This window comes from Drosophila willistoni (assembly GCF_018902025.1).
Source record: "Drosophila willistoni isolate 14030-0811.24 chromosome 2L unlocalized genomic scaffold, UCI_dwil_1.1 Seg139, whole genome shotgun sequence".
Lineage (NCBI taxonomy): Eukaryota > Metazoa > Arthropoda > Insecta > Diptera > Drosophilidae > Drosophila > Drosophila willistoni.
Window position 1 is genome coordinate 2,369,061 of NW_025814046.1, and position 23,075 is coordinate 2,392,135.

At 38.1% G+C, this 23,075-nt stretch overlaps 3 protein-coding genes and 1 long non-coding RNA gene across 4 annotated transcripts in view; 2 read left to right on the forward strand and 2 right to left on the reverse strand.

The window, feature by feature from the left end:
* LOC6638487 (sodium channel protein 60E) overlaps positions 1–23,075 on the reverse strand; it is a 34,807-nt gene that overhangs the window by 6,223 nt on the left and 5,509 nt on the right. The window contains exons 2-20 of the mRNA XM_023177784.2: positions 15,286–15,494; positions 10,300–10,508; positions 9,828–10,238; positions 9,549–9,768; positions 8,581–9,484; positions 8,296–8,510; positions 8,065–8,235; positions 7,809–8,002; positions 7,640–7,742; positions 7,441–7,569; positions 6,161–6,421; positions 4,015–6,092; positions 3,630–3,957; positions 3,467–3,567; positions 2,543–2,717; positions 2,129–2,425; positions 1,666–1,820; positions 833–966; positions 94–763 (exon numbers count right to left, since the gene is read on the reverse strand). Coding sequence (XP_023033552.1) covers positions 94–763; positions 833–966; positions 1,666–1,820; positions 2,129–2,425; positions 2,543–2,717; positions 3,467–3,567; positions 3,630–3,957; positions 4,015–6,092; positions 6,161–6,421; positions 7,441–7,569; positions 7,640–7,742; positions 7,809–8,002; positions 8,065–8,235; positions 8,296–8,510; positions 8,581–9,484; positions 9,549–9,768; positions 9,828–10,238; positions 10,300–10,508; positions 15,286–15,494 — 6,964 coding nt within the window. The remainder of the gene's footprint in view (positions 1–93; positions 764–832; positions 967–1,665; positions 1,821–2,128; positions 2,426–2,542; positions 2,718–3,466; positions 3,568–3,629; positions 3,958–4,014; positions 6,093–6,160; positions 6,422–7,440; positions 7,570–7,639; positions 7,743–7,808; positions 8,003–8,064; positions 8,236–8,295; positions 8,511–8,580; positions 9,485–9,548; positions 9,769–9,827; positions 10,239–10,299; positions 10,509–15,285; positions 15,495–23,075) is intronic.
* Positions 10,717–11,736, forward strand: LOC26528870. The gene is made up of 4 exons (XR_001450590.3): positions 10,717–10,757; positions 10,962–11,143; positions 11,268–11,360; positions 11,479–11,736. It is a non-coding gene; the product is annotated as an uncharacterized LOC26528870 (long non-coding RNA).
* On the forward strand, positions 17,394–18,530 carry LOC6638147 (mitochondrial thiamine pyrophosphate carrier). Its single transcript, XM_002061382.4, has one exon. It carries the CDS (start codon positions 17,457–17,459, stop codon positions 18,453–18,455), a length of 999 nt encoding a protein of 332 aa, XP_002061418.1. The 5' UTR covers positions 17,394–17,456; the 3' UTR covers positions 18,456–18,530.
* Positions 18,515–20,510, reverse strand: LOC6638146 (glycine-rich cell wall structural protein 1.8). Its single transcript, XM_023177792.2, has 2 exons — positions 19,791–20,510; positions 18,515–19,715 (listed from the first exon to the last, which is right to left on the reverse strand). Exons 1-2 carry the CDS (start codon positions 19,806–19,808, stop codon positions 18,672–18,674), a joined length of 1,062 nt encoding a protein of 353 aa, XP_023033560.1. The 5' UTR covers positions 19,809–20,510; the 3' UTR covers positions 18,515–18,671.

A 23,075-nucleotide genomic window follows, 5' to 3' on the forward strand; every position in this document is an offset into this window, starting at 1 on the left:
ATACAAAATACATCAATAAAATTAGAAAGCAATAGAAAACGTTTAATTCCTCGTTTTCAGATCAAAATGGAATGGTTATCCGATAAAACCTACTTGGACCAGCGTATATAAAACATTTCCAAATCATCCTCAACAATTCCAATCTCCTCCTCTTGATGGGCCTGATTGAAATTCTCCAATATAATGGCAATATACATATTGATCACAATCATATAGCTGATTATAATGAAGCTAGTAAAATATGTTATGGCCAACAATGGATGGCCACAATCTCCATTCGTTTGACGATTGAAGAATGGATCACAATCCGGTGGCTGTATCATTAGAGATTCCAAAACATCATTCCAACCGGCGGAGGTCATCAGACGAAACAATAATTGCATACTACGACCAAATGTCTGAAAGTTAACCATATCATCCAGGGCTCCCTGTAGCTTCACATGACCAAACAAAGACATGCCCAATATGGCATAGATAAAGGTAATCAGACCAAGCAAGGCTCCAATATTGAATAGAGCTGGCAGCGATACAACCAAAGCGAATAACAATTTCCTTATGCCCTTGGCGGCCTTAATGAGTCGCAAAATACGTCCAATACGGAAAACACGAACGACACGCAACAAAGTCGGACTAATGGGCAGATCAATCATAATGTCCTCCATTAGAATGCCAAATATACTGGCCAAAACCAAGAGGAAATCAAAGACATTCCATGGCACAGTGAAGTAATGATAACGAAGACCCACAATCTTAACAATTGCCTCTGCGAAGGGAATTATATATTAAAATGATTTGTAAGATCTGAATAATTTATATCTCAATTTCCACTTACCCAGACCAAAGACTGTGGTGAAAAATGCATTGCTTACTTCCAGTATAAAGAATACGGCATGTGGTTGATCGTAATGCTCAATGCCCATGGTAAGCATATTTAGAAAAATCAGTACAAAGATCGCAATTTCGAATCTGTGCATAAATATTTATCAAGATTAATGTTAATTTTTATATAAACCTTTCAAATATTCAAGTAGCAAGGGCAAGACCTTCGACAAAGCCGAAGATATAAAGGACTATATATACATAAGACTAAATCTAACTAAAAACTAAAACTATTTATATAGGTATATATTTTTTTACATGCCAAATTTGATCTAATAAGTATTAGAAAAAGAATTTACAAACCCCCCTCACCCCCCCATAAATGAGTATAAAAACCAGAAGGACTACATTGATTACATTAGTAGTAAGTAAGTAAAAGGAGTTTAATTTTAGATAGTTAGTTGGGATAGTTGGGGAAAGTTAGAGACAGTTTAAAAGTGCTGCTAGTTACAACATTGATTCATCAGGCATTCGATAGAGATTCAAATGCATTATTTTTGATCAATCAAGTTTTATTTTTTTTTTTTCGTTCTTTTGTTATTGAAAATTAATCAAAAATATTGCAAGAGCTTTAAAGTGAATCATCATCTTTAATCATTCACAAAAAAAAAGTGTTTAAATGAATTCTATCACCAAATCTTATTATTTTTTTGTGGTCCTAAACTAAGATAGAACTAATTGTTTACGTAGATTTAGATTTAGAATAGGAAAACAAATTGGTTTTTTAAAGGATTTTCTTAATTTGGTTTTTTTTTGTTGTTTTGGTTTTGTTTATTGTTGCTTTACCTTCTCGAATTGGATAAATCATAAAACATAGCTAAAAAATGATTTATGGGTCGCTTAATAACTTTCTGTGGTTTCTTTCGTCCCAATTTTTTCATGGCCGTGTAATAGTGTTTTTGAGATTCGGTGAGAAACATTTCCAACACTCCTCCTTCATACTATATTTTTAATAAAATATTTTGTAAATAACACAACAATAATAAGGATAATAATAAGTAAACCAAGAAAAACAAAAAAAAAAGAACAAACCAAAGTGTTTTAAGAATGGAGAAAAAAATGTGAAACATTTAATTTGATATATATATATATATATGTACACAACATCGACATTATCAACAATATATGTTTTATTCTCTTAAGAGATTTATATACAATTGCCATGGGTATGGGAAGGTAAAATGGTAAAATGACAATGAGTTTTTGGCAGATATTTTTTGTTTTTTTCATGGGCCACAAATAAACTTACCTTCTTTTTGAGCATATTGAAATTATCAATGATAACTCCAATGAATAGATTCAGGGTAAAGAATGAGCCGCATACAATAAATATAACAAAATAAATATATGCATATAAATTGGCTTCTCTCTGCGGTTGTAGATCCACGCCACGGGCATCGACTGCATCGGCCATCACCTCCATCCAGCCCTCAAATGTGGCCACTTGCAATAGGGCCAAATAACCCATGCCAACATGATCGAAAGTGATTTTTGAATTGATCCATGTATAGTTTTGTTCAATGCAATCCCATTTATCGTTCACCTCCTACATAAAATTATTACAAATTATAATTTGTTTGTCATTTAAAATTAATTTTGAAAAATTTTCTTTTTCAATATGAATTTAGTTTAAATTTAGGTTTGTTTTGGGTTCGTTACTCACGGTAATTGGCAGCAATTCGCCGATTTCATTGACGCATTTGAAAAATTTACCACCAAAAAATTGTACACCCATTATGGAGAATATTAACCAAAAAACTAAACAAACCAAAAGTACATTGAAAATTGATGGTATTGCATACATGAGAGCATTTACTACAATCCGCATTCCTTGCCACCTGGAATAGAAACATTGGGTATTTTTTTTTGGATTGGTTTTCTTCTGTTGGTCACATGACTTTTGGTGATTATCTATAGATTACAGGATTATTTGGACAGGAGGAGCATATATATGTATATTTTAGGGGGTGGAAGGGGTCGGGCAGTTTATTTAAACAAAGGTGCATAGAATTAATGATTTTGATTGATGAAATGATTTCACTTTGACTACAACAAAGGTACGAAACTCTAAAGGAAAAAAAAATTAAATTTTCATATATATATCAAGATTATTTGCCAATTAATCTAGTTATAAATACTATATATTTAGAATTTTAACATTTTTGTTTGTTTGTTTTTAATGATATTTACAGCAGATTGAAAAAATTATAGTCATTTGGTAATTTCAAGAATATCTTATGATCTGATCTGATCTGTTTGAATTGATTTTCGATTTAAATTTGCAGTCCCTAGATAAACTATATATATATACAAGTCTAATAAATATATATACATATAAAGGTATATATATATATACAAATTATATACAATCAAGAGAGGCTATGGAGTTTTAGGATGGTGGTTCTACATGTATTTCTATTCGAAATCCATAAAGAAGATACGAGATTGTATTAAACACTGCATAGCTCTTTGTTTCTGTTTTTCCTATTTCTGTTTTTCTTTCTTGTTTTGGCGTTGTCAAATGTCTGAGTGCAGCCTAAAGATCAAATATCGATTAGGATCGGGGTCCACTCCATGTCCAACTTACCGTGAGATGGCTCTTAAGGGTCTAAGGGCTCGTAAAGTACGCAATGAGCGTAAAACCTTCAAATTTTCATTCTCCTCAATGAGTAGAGAAAAGACAGAGACCTACAAAGGGAGGGAATATATATATATATAGTTGGAAGATTCATATATAATAGAGTACTCACAAATACTATGATGAAATCAAGTATAGTCCAAAAGCTTGTAAAATATTTGGAAAAGCCCAAAGCCAACCATTTTAATATCATTTCCACCACAAAGATCAAACAGAACGAAAAGTTTGTCCAATAGAGGACACGTTTCAGTGTCTTATTGCTATCCAGATAGATATCCTCGAAGCAGAGCGTAATACTCGACGCAAAGATCAACACTAAGACAAACCACTCAAAGGCCGGAGTATCGACAACCGTCAAGACAGCCGTCCTAATGCGTGTCCAATGCTTGGCACTTGGTGTATCCATGCAGGACATAAACCAGGGACAACGAAAATAGAAGCTACAAAGAGAAAAAATGGATAAATGGGATTGGTTTTTGGTGATGAAATCTACTCACTGATCGTAGCATTTTTGGGGAAAACAATCATCGGGCACTTTTGGCGGCTTTGCTTGACCGAAACTTGGAAAAGTCATGGGATCATTGTAGGCACCCTGCGAATTACGTCTCCCACCGACAGTGAGATCGTCTACGTAGGAAACCAGACAATGCCATGGTTTTTCGGTCAGACGTGAGAATGCCGATGTTGGTTTTGGGGTCGTTGATGCAATTGTGGCCACTCCCTCTTGCGATGCATGAGGATGCAACAGTGTCTCAGTCTTTTGGCTAACCTCGGCCACTCCCGAGCTATGCGATTCGGTGCGGGCGGACTGAAAGGATGCGGCTTTGTCTAAGGTCGATTGTGGATGCTCCGAGCGTTGTCGTTTGCCGGCCATGCCATGTGCATGTGGATGTGCATGTTGATGTGCATGTTGATGTTGATGGTCATGTGGTGTGGCTGTTGTCTGTATACTTGTTGCATGAAAATGCTGCTGATGCTCGGTGAGAGCAGCCAGCGGCGGTGTGGCCTTTAGCGATGAAATTTGCGCCAGTGTTGGTGGCTCAATGTTCGATTTCAAGGAAGTGGGCGGTGTGGCTGGTACGGTCTTTGATTGCTTTTGCTTCTGTATTAATAAATTCTCATACGAATTGGTGCTCTTTAGCGATAAGCTATCCAATTGGCTTAGCTGCTGTGGATCACCATGTAGGAATTTTCTTGGCATTTTCTCCGATTCAATGCGCAGCGTTGAAATTGGCTTTTCCTCTTCGGGCAGTTCTTCCAGTCGTTCGATTAGTGAGAGACGCTTAAAACGATCGAATTGAAGGCTAAATGGATCAGTTTTCCGACGCATAAATGGTGATCCAGCTCCACTGGCACCTCCAGAGCTATTGCTAGTTGCCGCCACAGCCATGGCCTCCATGGCTATGAAGGGGGCATGAATTTGATCACAGATTTTACGTATCTCATTCGAGATGCTAAAGTCCTCGTCAATTTTGCGCTGTTTCTCCAAACTGCGTCGTTTCAATTTCACCGACTGACGATGAGCCGTTGAGCTAACCGAATGCGATCGTCTGGGCACGCTGGACAGATCATAGCTGTCATAGGGATTCAATGGATGCACCACCTCATCGGCTGTGGTGCGTTCCGAGGCAGCTGTTATATGCGCAATGTGATCCATAATGGCTCGCGTGGCCACATCAGCTGCCGGCGAGGGTTCCGAGAGTGTGGATAATTTCCTCTCTAGCGAGGTGGTGGAACGTTTAATCTCCTCCAATTCCTTTTCGAAACTTTGTATAATGTTATCGAATTCGGAATGCTCTGCAAGAGGTTCACTACTGTCCAATTGCAGCTGCGAGGAACGATGCGAACGCATAGGTTGGGTCTTATCCTCTTCTTGCAGGAATTGAAACAACTCCTTCTGATCACAATTGAGCAATTCTTCGCGCAAATTTCCACCCTGCTGTGATAAGAGCTCATCCTGGTCAATGGATATGGAATTGAGCGAATGACCACTCGAATGTCTTCTCATATGACTGCCGCCCTCTTCTGTTTCCGTCTTAATCAACGATTGCCCACTCGACTGTGACAGGCGATCCAAACTTTTGCGATAACTGGGCGAGCGTGTGAGCAAAGATTTCTGATACTTGAGATAGGCCTCATCATGCTCGGAGGCCTCTTGCAGTGAGTCCACCCGGGCAAATGATCCACTACGTTGATCATTGACATAGGGATCAGTGTCTGTGGAATTGTAATGGCCCAGCAGGCGCAGTTCTATCGATTCGGTGTAGGTAGCCTCATCCCGTGAGTCATTATGCTGGGTGCCCACTCCCGAAGAGATTTGATGCTGCAACCGACTGCGCTCTGGCAAAAGATTCTGACTAATCTGAGAACTAATGGCCACCTCATACGATGGCGGCAAGGAATCGCTTGTCAAAGGCATTTGTGGTTGTTGCTGTGGCAGTTGCACTTGCTCCAATTGCTGTTCGCAGAGCAAAGGTTCCTCATACTCAAGGCCATCGACAATTGTATGTAGATTTTCGGCCAAAGGAATTTGATAACCAAAATCTGAACCAGAGACAGGACGATTCATAGACTCCTGCAAAGGTTTAAGATAATTAAAGATTAGCATTATATTTTTGGAGTTTAACTGATTTGTTTACTCACCTGATAGCTTAATCTATGAAACTTGGTCTCGGCCAACAGATTGGGTTTATCTAATTCAAGAACTGCCTGCGATTGTCCTTGCCCCTGCTGCAGTTGCTGCTGCTGCTGCTGATGCTGGGCCTGCTGAGCTTCCAGGACAATTTGCTGGAATTTCTCAGCAAATTTACGCTCTTTGCGATCTTTACGCTCTTGCCGCTTTTTACGTATCAAATCACGAACCCTTTCAATGCTCCGCGCCAGTTTTGATTCCTCGCCAACTTCCTATGTTTGTTGTTGTTAACAAAAAGTATATTTGCATTAGTTTTGGACATGAAATGATCAAAGGATTTCAACTACTTGATTCGATTGACACAAATTTGAGGCAACATAAAAACACATTATTAACAATTAGTTAAGAATAAATACATATATAATTATATAGATTGGGTTTTTGGTTGCTCTATTTACATTTATTAGAAAATTTTGTACTAAGGAATTTTTATTTGTTTAAAAGCAAGCTACAGTTTTTTTTTTTCTTTTGATTAATTGGAAAATAGGAATTTTTTTTTTTTTTTTGGATTTTAGTTTTTTGTTTAAAAAATTACCTTTTTCTTGAAAATCTGTTTAACGGTTTTTTGTGTATTTAAAAATTTAGTTTGTTTTTTTTTTGTTTAGTGTTTTTTTGTTTGTGTGTGTGTTTTTAGTGTTTTTTAGTTTTAGATTTTTAAACGCATGGTGCAAAGTTGACAACAGAAATGTTTAGTTAATTTAAATAGTTTAGTTAAAGGTTAAAGGTAAATTTGGTTTTCTTTTTTTTTTTTTTATATAAGTGCATTTAAAACAAAAGTTTGTTGATTTATTTAGACCTACATAGACATACATACATAGACATAGAATAATTATAGAGATTTTTTTTTGTTCGACTTGAGCCGAATTTAACTTAAGTGGGTCAAAACATTCAATGAGAATTTTGTTGAGATGTGAGAAATAATGTAAATAAAATTGATTTTGTGTATAAAACATTCTGGGATTTTGGTTAGATTTTTTTTTTTTTAATAAAGGGCGAAACATAAAAATTTTGCTCTGATTTTGGGTGTATAATTCAATTGGTATTTTTCTTGTTTTTTTTTTTTCTGGTGAAAGAAAACCCACAAATTGCTTAGTCATATGGTTGGCACACACACATACACACTTAGATTTTTAGTACACACACAGATTTTTTAGACATTTAGACATTCCACAAACAATATTGAAATACTTAAGTTTGTTAATTATCTTAATGTAGAAATCAATCGATTTACCTCTTTCTTTGACTTAAGCTCCTCGGAATTGAAACTATTGAGCAACAAGGCCAAGAACAAATTTAAAACCATAAAATTTCCCATAACCAAAGTGGGTAGAAAGATGGCAAAACAAGTAGAGGCACCTTGCTGTAATTGGAAGACAACAAAAAATTGAGAAATTCTATTTGTTAAAATCTTAAGGAAAAGTAAAACTCACCTCCTCTTCAGCCCGCATACAATCCCAAAGAGGTTCAATCCATTCACCGCATAAAATGCGAAAGATCATCATAAATGAGTGAAAGAAATCATTGAAATTCCATCTAGAAAATAATAGTACATCATTCATAAATCTCTAATTTAATACATATAGAAGTTATAGCCCTTACCTCGGCACTGGATCTGGATCAAATTTCTCTGGTGTATAATCTTTGGAGAACAATTGCATGCCAATCACAGCGAATATATAGATGACTATGACCAAAATCAGTGTTAGATTACCCAAGGCCCCAATTGTGGATATTATAATACTCAATAGAACCTTCATAGTGGTCCAAGATTGAGCAAGTTTCAACACACGTAACTAAAAAAGCAAGAAATTAAATGTAAAGCAACATTCGTTTTAGGAATTTGAGAATTTCTCACCAATCGTAGACCTCTTAAGACACTTAGACCATCAACCAATTCGAATATTATATCCAATAGACTTGCTGTCACAATAATCAAATCAAAAATATTCCAACCACATAGAAAGAAATCCTTTGATAAGGCCATTAGTTTCACTATGCACTCGAAGGTGAAAATTGAGGTGAAAACCTTTAAAAGGATTTCCATTAGAAGAAATAGCAAAAATGGTTAGTAAGTCGCACTACTTACCTTATTGCCCACATCGAGGGCATTGCGAAAACTTTCGGTCATGCCATGATGTTCCATGGCCAGAAAGGCAGTGTTGAGCACAATGCAAAGGGTTATGGCCAGCTCAAAGAGTGGATCACGTACCACTTTATATAGGCAATTCTGGAATTGCAGCCAACTTTCATAATCGGCACAGCAATGAATGCAACGATCACAATTTCTATCCGGAAGATCATCTGCATAAAAAACAAAGTGTGGAAAGAAATGAAAACCAGTCGAAATCCTTTGCTTAAACTAATCATTTACCTATAACGACAACTTGCGATGAGAATTCCTGATGTAAGGCATAGACATTATGATTCTTGATTCTGGCAATATTCCCATTACATTTGATTAGTCGTACTTCGCGGGGCGATAGGGCCAATTCCACAGTGGATACATGTCCAAGTAGTTCATTAGATGCATCCTGCTCCTCATGATCATCGTCCACCACACCGGAATCATCTTGTGAGGATTCACGATTGACACCACTGGAATTGGAACTAGTCTGACGGCTACTGGCCACCAATTGACCCTTGTAGTCGGAGGGGTATAGCATATTTGGATTCTTGACATTAACGTTGGTATCCTGAAAGCTAATACGATTTTTCGCTGCAGCCACCTTGGCCACCTCTTGCTCCTCGTGCTGATCGTGTTTGGTTTGCTGTTTCTGCTGTTGGTGCTGCTGCTGATGTTCTATTTGCTGTTGATATTGCTTCTGGGCTTGTAGACTAAGTGCCGATGGCCTTTCGGTGGCACTGTGACGTGGACTTGGTCCCGGACTTGGAGTGGCCGAATTTGATTTATTGTCATCCTGGCCGTTGCCATTACCATTGGTTCCATTGCTGCCATCTTTGCCGCCTTTGCCACCCTTTTTTCGTCGCGTCTTCTTTTTGCTATACGAGGCCAGAAGCACACCTTTGCGTGAGTCGATTTTCTTCTTATTGTTCTTATTGAGCTTCTTCACATTGAGCACTGAGGGATCAAAGCTAAATGTGGAATCATCACGATGATCGAGAAGATCCTTTTTGCGCTCTTCATTTGTGATTTCGGCTTCCTCCTCGTAGCTTAAGGCCACAACGGCTAGCATTAGATTGATTAGGTAGAATGAGCCAAAGAAGACAACCACAGTGAAAAAGGATACGCTCATGGGGCCACAGGTGGCCAATACCTAAACGAAGAAGAAGTCAGTGTGATCAAAGAGTTTGGAGAAACATCATAAAGAAATAACCAACCATATTGTAGACATTCTCCCAGTAATCCAAGGTAATTAACTGGAATGTGGTTAACATCGACCACATGAAATTGTCGAAATTGGTATAACCATGATTGGGATTTTCACCAACACAGATGCACACATAACCCAATGGACAATGCCGTGCACCAGTTAGATTGCCACACAACATGGGCATCTCCTCCTCATCATAGAGCCAATTGTCCGTATCGTTGACCCATCTGTAAAACAAAGAAAATTTAATCAACACCTTTCTCTCACCCGGTGAAATTTAACTTACATTTGCCAATCCAAATGCGAGATGTTATTCCAATCTGTGGGAACCTGCCGCACGCACTTGTTCCTCAGTTCACCCATATATACTTGCAGGGCGAACAGGGCAAAGACCATCAGACAAAAGATGGTTAGGGTCATGACCTCAGCCAATTGTCGAAAGGAGTGCAGCAGCGCGTTGATGATAGTCTTTAAGCCGGGCATTATGGACACCGTCTTGAGGGCACGCAACACCCGAAACGTACGCAGCCCGGCCAGATTGCCCACCTCCATGCCAATAGTGGCATAGCCACTAGTTATTACCACAAAATCTAACCAATTCCAGGGATTTCTTAAATAGGTGTACTTGTTAAGCAGAAATCCTTTGGCAATAATTTTAATGACCATCTCAATGGAGTAAATGGCCAGGAATATGTATCTGTAATCGAATCAAATGTTAAATAGGGCTCTTCTCATATTCCTCACTTGAGAAAACTTACTCGGCTTCCTCCACTGTCTCGGTCATGGCAAGGAAAATACAATTGAACAAAATTGTGGCCATTACACAGTAGTCGAAAAACTGATTTGTTGCTATATAGACGCATACTCGACGGGCTGGACTCCAAGGATGGAAGAGAAATAGGCTTTTGGTGCCAGTAAAGCGATGTATATAATTTTTACGAAATCGTTTCGACACCACACAAAATGTCTGCAAAAAATAAAATTAGAAAAAAATATGTTTTAGCGCCGATAGAAAACCTTTTCGATAACTATCGTTAGTCCATCAGTGTTGGTTAACACAATCACCATCCACTGGCTTAGCAACACTGTCGGCAGCTGTCACTGTCGTTGCTACTCGATACTTTAGTGTGACCGTTTGACTTTTTTTTTTAAAGCAACTTGCTTTTGCAAGCCAGCACAAAACTGATTTTTTTTGGCTCCTTTATTTTTCACCACGGTATAAAATATTTTATGAATAAAAAATTGTTTACTTAATTGATATTGGAAAAAAAAATATAAAAGACAACAATATGAAATTCATTAAGGGAAATTAAAATAAAAAAAATAAAAATTTACATTCAATTGCTATTTATTATTTTATGCATTTCTTGTAATTATTTATTAAAAAAGTCTTTTTTCCCTTTTTTTTTTTCAAATTTAGCTTGATCGAGTTGGCTACTTTTTTACCGCTGTCACTTTCGATGCTACTCGATGTTACTCGATACTACTCGATACTGAACTGTCAAAATTGCCACGCTAAAGTCGTCGAGCTAAACTTCCGCTGTCTATTCGTTCTTTCGTTCTCAAACCGTCGTCAAGACTAGAAGGAAAATGAGAGCTAAGGTAATTTGCAAATTTCAAGTGGTAGTGAAAAAAAAGTGATGGAAAAATAAAATGTGCAAAATAAATATGAATGAAATGAAAAGTGCAACAACCTAATTGTTTTTATCAATTTGTTCAATTGCAGTGGCGTAAGAAGCGTATGCGTAGGTTGAAGCGTAAGCGCAGGAAGATGCGTGCACGTTCCAAGTAAGCTGTGCCCAGCCATCGACCGCTAATGGTAAGTAAATCATTCCCACCCCTCTCGCTCCATGCTATTTTGCTGCCGGCCATTGTCCAGCGGAGCCCCTGCCGTCACGCGACATACTAATTTAGTGGCTTTTTCTTTCTATTTGCAGGAACTTTTTGACACTACAACAACACCAAGTCCGTAAAGAGCATGCCGTTTTAAGCCAAATCACGAATTTTCGCCCTCTACTTTTGACATGAGAGAAAGGGACGCGAAAGGGCGGGATCTGGCCCACGTAATTTTCCACACAAAAAAAATACACGAAGAAATCTGCATTTAAAAACGCAAAATTTCTTGTTGAAGTTTTCTTCTAAATAAATTACTGGAGTTTCTTAACAAAATGTTCCCCATGAAAAAAAAAACTTAACACATGTGTTCAATTTTTGGTGCGATAGTGGAATTTTTTGCAGTTTGCTTCAACTTAACCACATTTTCTCTTAAGTGTGTGTGTGAGTGTGCGTGCATGTAATCATGTTTTTGCCTGTGTGGAGCACATTTTGCTTAGTTAGTCCAACCGGCTACATATAGTTATATGTATAAGGAATTGTTATTTATCTGTCCAAATTTATAACTATCAAATATTAAGAAGTTGCGGACGCCATCCGAAAGAAGAGAACCGAAAACCATCATTATAAGCGAATACGGAGGAGTAGTTCGTGGCCATCAATAAGCTAGCTCTTTGGGACTTGGCAGTCAAATCAGCAAAGCCAAATCGTCTCAAGAGTCAAGGCCAAGGCAATAAATTCTTGGCCTTAATCGGCTAATACAATTATTCAAATCACATAGGAATCTGACTACTACTAGAGCAGCAATTTTCCCCCTTCTGATCTGGAGACGGGAGAAACAGCAGATGTAAGGGGCATACTATTCTGGGCCCGCGTGTCGTGCGCTTCTCGTTCTCGTCAGGTTTTTTTTGTGCTTTTGGTGGGTTCCCTTCGGAAATATCGATTTGCTGGTTGGTGGCACCCCAGAGGAGAAAAAAAATGTTGAAGCCAGCAACACACAGTCAAGTCAAGTCAGTCAGTCAGAGAGCGTTTGTTCATTAGCGCCTTGATTTCTTCTTCAATTATATATGCAGATGTGCCCGCCCTTCTTTCCTCTCCCATTTGGGCACCTCCTAACCACTCGCACACCCCTTCGCCTGAAGGTCGTTTGTCACTGTAATACACACATAAACGTCTCGTTCAGCCGAGTAAGCAGAAATTTTAATGTAACAAGCAGAAATTACGATTTTGGTTTGAGTTTGTTGGTTGGATGGATAGAATGGGTATGGAAGAAGGAAGATTGAATGAGTAGGTGGTGGCGACGACCGCCTGCAAATGCCACTGGCAGGCAGTTAGTTCCTTTTTGTGGTCTGGAGCAAGACAAGACACACAAGATTGAAGAAGGCGGCAGTTGGGGGGGGCGCCAGGTGGAGGAAGCATGTGTATGTGTGTACTTTTAAGTGCATAAAATGAAAAGTTGTGTTCTCGGTTTAGATCTCAGCCTCTTCTCTGGGTGCGGGTGCTGCTGTGCTGTGCTGGGTCTGTGGTCTTGTCTTGGGTGGTTTTCTGTTTGGGCAAACATGCTGCGTCTGTGTCCCATCATCATCATCATGATTATCATTATCATCATCGTACAGAACAGAAGCAGACTGAAAGTGTCCTTGTTGTTATCCCATGCATTTGTTTGCCGGCTTCCCCCCTCCCCCGTGTTTCACCCACCCCGCTCCGACATCAAGCAACCAAACAACAAGCTGTTTTCAAGCGTTCTATTAAATGCAATTAAGCACTTTGCTTCGGATTTTCCGCCATGCATTTGCATTAGAAAACTTTTAGTTTTTGCTTTGCCGCTTACAACAATCTGGTCGGTCGTTTGGCTATCGTTATCGGGCAGGATATAGAGATGAGCAAGCAATTATATTCAGTGACTAAGTAATGCAGGGGACATTTATTTATCCTGCACTAACAAGAGTGCGATGGGTTTCCGTTAGTAATTGAAATTGGTGAAACTTTTACAAAGAAACTTTTCACATAGTTCATTTAGGACAAATTAAATATAGTAATTGATCAATTTAAGTTGAAGGCAAACTATATTAGATATATGTATGTAGATGAGTTTAGACCTCAACATCATCAATCTTCTAATAACTTTGACTTAGTTTCAGTGTAAAGACTAAAAAGGTGCAATTAAAGCAAAGTAAATGAAAGAAAAAGTATATACAGTATGTTTATGTGTGTATGTATGTATTAACTAATTGATTAATTAGAACAAATTGACTAAAAGAGTTTTATATAATTTTGATAAAAATATTAAGATTTTGACATAAAAAATTAAACACTTTGGCTACTTTTTAAAGTAAACTATTTAAAAAATAAGTTAACGATAAAAGTTATTCTAGCGTACTCTAAGCGCTTTAGTAGATTCTATTAATTATCTAGCCGCTTAGATCATTTTTAAGTCAAATAACTAAAAATAACTTAAACGATTTAAGTGCTAAAATAACTTATGGGTAAAAAATAAGTAAAATATGTTTTTTTTTTGACAATGTGCTATTTAAATATCCGCGAACAATTTCTTTATATAATTAATTGGACTTTAAATACAATGTTTTTAAGGATAGTCAGTAAAATCTTAACTGCTTTTGATCTTTAAACTAACGGAAATCTTTATTTAAATCTGTCTCTTTGCTTTATTTCCCTGCAAGTGTCAAATGATTGACATACGGGCGCCATTTGCAATTATTATGACATTTTTGTTTAAGTTGATTACACATTTGTGTGCTATCCTGTGAAATGATTTGTCTACTTTTCTTTTGTCTTAAAAATAAAAATAGAAAGCTTGAAATACAAAATATTTGCTAGCTAATGGACTCGACAGTTCTCAGTCACAGTGACTTGTTCTTGTCATTTGCATATCTGAATGCCTGAGGCTTTATCCTGTGGCTACATGCATGTTTATTTAAGCCTTACCCCTTGTCCCCCTTGACCAGCTCCTTTTACCGTGCCACACACCATAACATCCAAACACACACACACAGAGGGTGGCAGTCCCGTTATTTAAAATTATTTTACCACGACACGTGTATTTTTATACTGTTCTGGCCATGCCATGGAACGCCGCCAAGTCTTGAGTGTATGTACACCGCTACCACCACTTGCATGTTCGTCTATAATTTGTCCGGGCTGCTGCGGCTACCCCACCAAGAGTGTGGGAGAGAGACAGAGAGAGAGAGAGATGGAGCAGAGGCGAAGGCGGCGGCGGTGGCCAGTTGTGTTTGAGTCACGTAAATACACCGTGTTGTCAACTTTGCCAGTTCCTGTGCCCCGTGCCCGTGTGTTTGAGCTCGTGCCTGAGCCTGGTGACCCATATAGCCCCCTTTCTACCCACAAAAAATGTTCTCCCTATCCCTGCACCTGCTACACTTTACTTAACCTCACTGTTTGTGTGTTCTTCTGTGTGTTTGTGTGTGTGTGAATGTGAGTGTTTTTTGTTTGTTTCTTTCTTTTGTGGTTTGCCTTTCCAAAAAAAAAAAAAAACAAAAAACAACAAAATTTATTCTCACTTTTTTCTCTAATTTAATTGCCGCGCCACATTTGCGCTGATTTCCGTTTTATTTTAGCTGCCATCGAGGGCTGTTTTAGGCATTTCCATTAACCTGCCCAGCTTTGTGTGCTTATGTTTGCTGTGAAAAGTGCATTCGTTTCAACCGCCTACCCCCTCTCCCCCCTTGAGACCCAGCAACCATTTCTTTTACATTTGGCCACAATGGCGAAATGCAGCAGCAATAACAACAACAACAACAACAAGGACAACGAGAGCAAGAGTTACTATACAAAATGGCGGCGTCTCGTTCCATTTCCCGTTGTGCCACTTGCAATTGTTATTGCAGTTGACTTTTCTTTTTTTTTTTTCTAATTAGTGCCGTTCCACTTACCTCCTCGTATATGAAGGTGTCAATCTCCTCCAGCGGCTTGCCATACATATCTTCCGGAAAAGGCTCGAATTTTCGGGGCAAAACATCGCCATCCTCCACAGAGGCCTTGGTGCGCGGATGGAAGCCATATTCGCGCACCAACTGGATGTGGCGATTCTCGTGCTTGACCTGCGACTTTTGCGTGTAGGCAACGACTTGATGTTTGGCAACTGCAATATAAGAAGGCCAAAAAAGGCAGCAGAGAGAAGAAAAAGGGAGAAAATAAAAAGAAAAAGTGTAAAAGATTAATCACTCAACTTAATTTTTTTGGGTATGCACGAAGGGGATTTGCTTGTAAAGGGCGATTTTTGCTATAAATAAAGGTTTAACCAGCCAATTAATGTGTTATGGTAAAAAATACCAATTAAGAGTTTGTCCCACTTCCCACAGGGTTTTTTGTTTCACCCAAAAAAGCTTTTTGAAATCGAAACAATTTCTGCATTTTTAAAGATTTTGCACTCAAAAGTTGAAAAAGATTAACAAAAATTATGCTTTTGACAAAAAAAAGCATCTTTTTGAAATCAAAAATTAATTACTTTCGCTGTATTTGAGGTATCGTATTGCAGTATATATTTCTTTATTCTACCACAAATTATATAACACTAATTGTATAAAGAGGTAAATTTGGGGTTAAAGAAATCAGTTTATGGGTCACAATGTTTTGCATTGAAAAGGTCTCAATTACAAAGTTTACCCCTAGATGTTAAAGGCAATTATTGAAAGTCTATCTAATTCGAATCCTATTTTAATGAAATATATTTCATTTAACAGATAATTTAATTCACTATGTTTCGTAGTTTATGTGTTGTAATTCTATGGAATCAGTTAGTGGCGAAATGCCAAGTCGAGAGACCAAAAAATTACATTAAAAAAATCAGTTTTTTAATTGGCATCAAAGTAGATTCTCCCAACTGAGCATTTTTGGCAAAGAGTTTTTCCTTAGTATTACTAGACTTTTGTTCAACTTTTTTTTAAGGAACAAAGATGTAAAGTCGATTGTAAAAAATTTTAAAATATTAAAAGGGCTTTGCATCAAAATTCACCTCCAAAAAAAATAGTGTCAAAGCTATGTATCTATGTCCACAAAATTTATGGTACACCATCTTAATAGAATGACCAACTCATACCTATTAAAATTAGGACATTATGTATAAATTTTCACTTTCATTTGGGCAACTGAACAACGAGGATCCGGGATCGAATCCCAGGCTAGTGTATGGATGTAGTTTTAGGTTTCTTAGTTATCAACCTAACTACAAGCACTGGCAACTAGGGCCTTCGGCTTAGACAAAAACTACATATAAAATAATAATAAAACTTTTCACTAACATTATATAAAAATCGCATGAAATCAGAATTTAAAGTCAAGAAATTTATATTTCAAATTTTTGGCACCGCTTTACATTTACATGTCATCGATTTGCCAGTTATTACATTATCTAGGAAACCAACACTTTAATTCGGTTAACGAATTGCCTTTTTATAGTCTTGTTTGTAAATCGTTTAATTATTATCTTTGGTATAGTTCTAAAATGGCTAACTTTGATTAGAAAGTCAAGATATTTTTGATTAAAGATTAAATAAACCTAAACAAATCTGCTTAGAATTAGACTTCCTTCATTTCTACTTATTACATAACATTTTCTTGTTAAACTAATTATGAGAAGTTAACCATCTTTGTACCACTTTGTATTAACCGCAAAAGTGTCCCTCATGTCATACCTGAAGTACATATGTCTTTGTGCTAATATTTATCTGCCTGTTATGGTCATGAACAAATTCAGTAGGAAGGTCAGATACATCTCTAAATGGCAACCTTTCAAATATTGAAATTGAATTTGAAATCGTAAGACTGATTGTCAGAATCCAAAGAATATTGCAGCATTTTTAAAGCATCTAATCTGCCCCTCAGTTTAGTTGTCACACTGTGCGTATACGTTATACTGGAAGAGGCTTCTTAATGCAATTGTTAAATGTAAAATAAATGTAAAATAAATTTATATTTCTAAATTTGCCCAAGTCGGCAGTTAAAACTTTTTCAAAATTATTAGTTTTTGACTTTACTTTTTTTTCTTTTTGTATTTGACTATTTCATTTTTTTTGTGTTCGTTTTCTTTGACCACAAACCGCAGATGACCGAGAACTCGACGAAAGTTCAGGTCCTCCAGGCAGTGGGTGGGGGGCTGGCCGGAGCCTGTACACGATTTGTGTGCCAGCCATTCGATGTGCTGAAAATACGTTTCCAATTGCAAGTGGAGCCGGTCAAGGGGAGTCACGAATCATCGAAATATCGTGGCATGTTGCAGGCTTTAAGTTCCATATATAAAGAGGAGGGATTGCGTGGCGTTTGGAGGGGTCACAATTCCGGCCAAGTGATGAGCATTACGTATGCCTTTGTCCAGTTCTGGTCGTATGAGCGTTTAAAGATATTGGCCAATCGAACGGAATTCTTTTCCAATCGTCCACTGCTGACGTTCTTTATGTGTGGCGGCTTGGCTGGTTGTTTGGGTACAATAGCCTCACAGCCATTTGATGTTATCCGGACAATGATTGTGGCATCCGATCCGCATAGTCGTTCCAGCAAGGTTGACATCTTTAGCGGCGTGTATAAGGTAATGCAGAATAAGGGATTACGTGGCCTCACGCGGGGTTTGCCATTCACATTGATTCAGGTTTTCCCATTGGTCGGAGCGAATTTTCTCATTTACAAATTTCTTAATGAAATGGTCGTAGTGGCTCATCAGCGTATAACCGAAAAGCCCAACCCACAACACACTATTCCTGGATTTATATTGTTTATGAATGGTGCCCTTGCTGGTGTGGGTGCCAAAGTCTTTGTCTATCCAGCGGATGTGGTTAAGAAGCGTATACAATTGAGTGTTTTCGAGGATGAACGCAAATCCTTTGGCCGCAATCCCAAATGCCCGACATTTGTTCAATGTGTGACCACCACATATCGTGTTGAGGGCATTAGTGGCTTCTATAAGGGCATGTCCCCCACTCTATTCAAATCTGGCCTGACAACAGCATTTTATTTTACCGTCTATGATCATTTTAATCGTTGGTTCATTCGACCCTTGCGGGAAAATGCCGCGGGCAGTGTTAAAACCGCGAAAAAGAAAGGATATTAATGCATTCCTTGAAAGGGGGAGGATGTCCAGTAAAAAAAATTTTTGGTTTCACAGGATGATTAAATTATTATATAAAACTAAAATTTATTTTTCTTTTTGTTGTCAACAAGGCAAATGGGATGGATTTGATGGTATAACTTAAGTTGGGGGAGGGGGGAATCAACAATGAAATGGAGCACATAGAGACTAGATGGCCAATGCTGTTTGTGGTAAGGTTTAAGCCCAGCCATTAGAGCTGGAACCAGACCAACCGCCAGCAGCCGGTGCTGAGTAGCTGTAACCAGCATCACCACCGCCGCCTCCATGTGAACCGCTTGAAGCAGCAGCCACGGCAGCATATTGAGAGTCATCATGACCACCGCCATAACCACCGCCGCTGCTGTAGCTGGACCCACCTCCGCTGCTGTAGCTGGAACCACCGCTGTAGCTGTTATAGCTGGATCCACCGCTGCTGTAGCTGGAGCCACCACTGTAACCACCACTGCTGTAGCCACCGCTATAGCCGCCGCTTCCTGAACCGGCAGATGCTGCTATGGCAGCGACATTAGCATCATCGTGTCCATGTCCTCCGCTGCTGTATCCACCGCCGCTGCTGTAGCCACCACCGCTGCTGTATCCACCACTGCTTGAACCGGCAGCAGCTGCTATGGCGGCGACATTAGCATCATCGTGGCTATGTCCTCCACTGCTATAGCCTCCGCCTCCACCACCGCTGTAACCACCATGAGACGATGAAGCAGCAATGGCAGCAATGTGGGCCACACCGTGATCTCCACCTCCGTAGCCACCACCACCACCACCGCCTCCACCATGACCATGGTCGGAACCAGAGCCAGCTGCCGCTGCAATGGCTGCAATCTTGGCATCATCATGACCGGAACTGTAACCACCGGAGCTATAGCCACCAGAGCTGTAACCACCAGAGCTGTGACCACCTTCATAGTGTCCACCGCCACCGCCGCCGCCGCCGCCGCCTGCATGATTCTCAGTGATAACGGCATAGGTGGCTACATGGCCACCTCCTCCACCACCACCACCGCCGCCGCCTCCATGACCATGATCATGAATCTCATAGGCTTGGACACCACCGCCTCCACCGCCGCCAGCACTGTAACCGCCGAAATCATGATGTTCATGATGATCATGTCCACCGCCGCCGCCGCCTCCACTTTCGGGCAAATGAATGCGTATATGAACATGTTCCCGACCAAAGGTGGGCTTGCTTGAGGCCAATGGAGTGGCCACCAAGAGCATGGCAATCTATAGGTGATGAAAAGTAATCAATTAGGATCCAATTTCCCCCTCGGAGTCTCTCTCCATCACTTTGTAACTTACAATGAAACGAGCTGCCATTTTGCTTAAGGATTCCTTTCAATATCCGTTTCTTTCTCTCGCTCCCTGTGAGTATGTGTTCAATCGCGCCCCGTCTGTGTTGGGCTATATGATTCGACTGGAAATGATTTGCCCAAAGACTTGGCATGCTGCTTTTATACCAAACCAAATGGCCAAAAACAGATTATGTAACTGAAGCCAGCGTTGTGCCAGTCGTTGAGGCAAGTGCCAGAGATAATCTTTGCAAGAGAGAAGACAACAACGGCGACGACGTCGCTGATGACGATGCAAAGAGATGAAGAGACGCAGAGCTGCAGAGGCGAAGCTACCTTACACCACGACCATCGTCGACGACCACGACCCATTGAAGGCCACATTGTTTCGTTTCGTTTTCCATTTCATTTCTCACATCTTGTCATCTCACTCTGCCCCAAGAGAGTGTTGACCTTTCACCGCCCTTTTTTTTTGTTTTTGGCAAAACTCTAGCACTGACTTCCCCCTCCTTGTCGTCGTCGTCATCACCATCGTTGTTAGCTTGCGATCTCTTCCGCTCTTCCGCTCTTTCAGTCCAGTGCTCCACTTTCATCGTGTCTAGTGAAAATCTCTCGTCATTTGCCCTAAGCTTATTAGGTATTTGTACCTGTTATTTTTTTGGTTGTCTATTTTTTTGTTTTTTAATTCGTATTTTACATTTTTTTTTTTGACGTAAGCTTCAAATTTTGTAAATCGAAAATCAAATTAATATGCAACTTGACCAGTTCCAGTTCCACTGGCCCAGGGCCTTGATGCTGTTGTTGTTTGGCCCAGCTGCTTGTTTAGTATATTAACCGTTAGTTATTTTCGTTACTTTTGCTACTGCTGTTGTTGTTGTTGTTGTTATTGTTGCTGCTGCTGCTGTTTGTTGTTGTTTGCGATGTTTTATGAGCGTTCGAGAGTCTTTGATATGAACTTCCTATTGGCAATTCCTTTTTGTGCGGGGGGGAACTTGCATAACGTGGACCGTCTGCATCAGGTTCATGTCTACACACACACACACACACACACACACACACAGGCACACAGACACACATCTGCATGTAACAATATGTGTAATACATTGAGAGTGCGATTGGCCAAGGGTTTTTTTTCCTTGTCATTTTTTATTATTTTGTTGTTATTTTTCTTTTCTCCCTTAATGTTGTTTTTGTTATTGTTATTTTTTCGAAGCCATTAAATATTTATTTATGACTGTCCGGTTATGGAAAATTTATTTGCCACCCAAATTGGCCGGAACGGTGGCCAACTGGACAACTGAATAACCGAACTGCAAAAGTTCTATAAAAGAAAAAACTTTTTACACTTGCCAGAGAGACGAGAATGAAGTGAGGGAGGGGGACGAAGAGAAAGGAAGGTAAAGTAAGTTCGAATTGCGAATACATAATAAAATTTCTCTTTCACTAAATGATAATGGAGAAATGCTGTGGAAAAGTTTCATCTCTGTTCAGCTGATTCAGTTATATATAGTTTTGTTTGAAGTTTGTTTCATTTCAGAAAAGTAATTAGTATCCAGAATGTGTGTTAGCTGATATATACATATGTATGTATGTATGTATGTGAGAGCAAATTGAAACTTGTTCTGTAATTCATCCATTGTATTTTTTATTAACTATTTCAATTAAGTGCCAATATTAAGTCAATGTATCACAAACCGATTGTAATCGAGTTAATGAACTATTGATACAAATAGTTTTGTTTTATTTGTGAAACCTCTTGATATCCAAATGTTAATGAACATGTTTTCTATACTTTATCCCAAAAGGTTGTTAACAGAATCCTTGCAAAAGTTCTGCTTCAGTCCTGGACAAACAGATAATGGTACAAGGAATACAAAAGATTTTATTTTGGATTATTTTTACATTCGAATATATAATAACTATAAACGAGAAGCAAAACAAAACATTTATTTCTTATTGTTGGTAACAGAAACTTTCGTTAAGTTTTGAATTTGACTTTTCACCTCGCAAAGTTTCTAGTAATAATAAACTATCAATACTTAGGTAATGAAAACAAATTTCAAAGAAAAAATCCTTGAAAGTTTCATGGAAAGTCTTTGTTGATTTATTCTATTTACTATACATCTATCTATGTATTTACTATTGTGTATGTATATATGTATGTATGTATGTATGTACATATTGACCTCTTATAAAACTCCCGAAAAGTATTCCTAGCTTCTTTTGAAGAGGCTTCTAATATAAAATTGAGAATAAATTGAATATATTCATAGTATTATAATAATACAAATAAACAAAAAAGATAGATATGTATGTATTTAATAATTCCTTCTAATTTTTAAGACTATTCACTTAAGTTAGAAACAAAATTTAACTTGAATTTGATGCTAATTTTCTTTACCATATTTAAATTGCAATTGAATGTTTTCTTGATTATATATCTATTTATCTATTTACATAAGATAAAGAGCTGCATGAATGGATTGACTAAATACAAGAGCTAACGTAGTAGTCGAACTAAATCATTCGTTTACTGCCCAACTGAATCGAATGAATTGAGAACCGAATCAAATCTATAAATATTGAATTATAAACACTTATAGATATGAAAGCAACGCCTGAATAAGCAAAACCACATTTATATACATATGTACATACATATGTTCTATATCTAATTTTTTATGTAATCCATATCTATTCTCTATCTGAACCTTTTATTGAATTATGTATGCACATATTTATTGTGTCTTGGTAAACATTTTTCCCTCTTGTGCAAAAATAGTTTCACTTTCATGGGAAACCAAAACAAACGGTTGAAAAAATTGCCCATATTAGTTTATTTTATTAAATTATATTGATATAGCACAAATACATGAAACTATATATGCAAATATGTATATAACCATATTAAAATTTCTTGATACTTGCTCAAGCATACATATATATTTTTTCTTCTCCATTTCTTTTATTACTTTTTTTTTTACTTTACTAAAATGTCTTGAGCAAGAAAGTTGACTGTTCATTTCAGAGAATTTTTATTAAAGATTCATTCTGTTGCATAAATGTTGAGTTTAGTTAAATGTTGGTATTTGGTTTATTTCTTTCTCTCTCTCTCTTTCTCTCTCTCTCTCTATCTTTCCCATTTAGTTTCTTCTTAGTTTTAGAGTTCTTTTGGTTTTATGTTAGAGAGTTGGAGCATTTTGCGGGAAAGTTAAATGATTTATTCATGTCTAATGCACTTTCATTTCTTGCTTAATCAAAAACTTTCTTAGTAAGAAACTTCTTCCGCTATTGC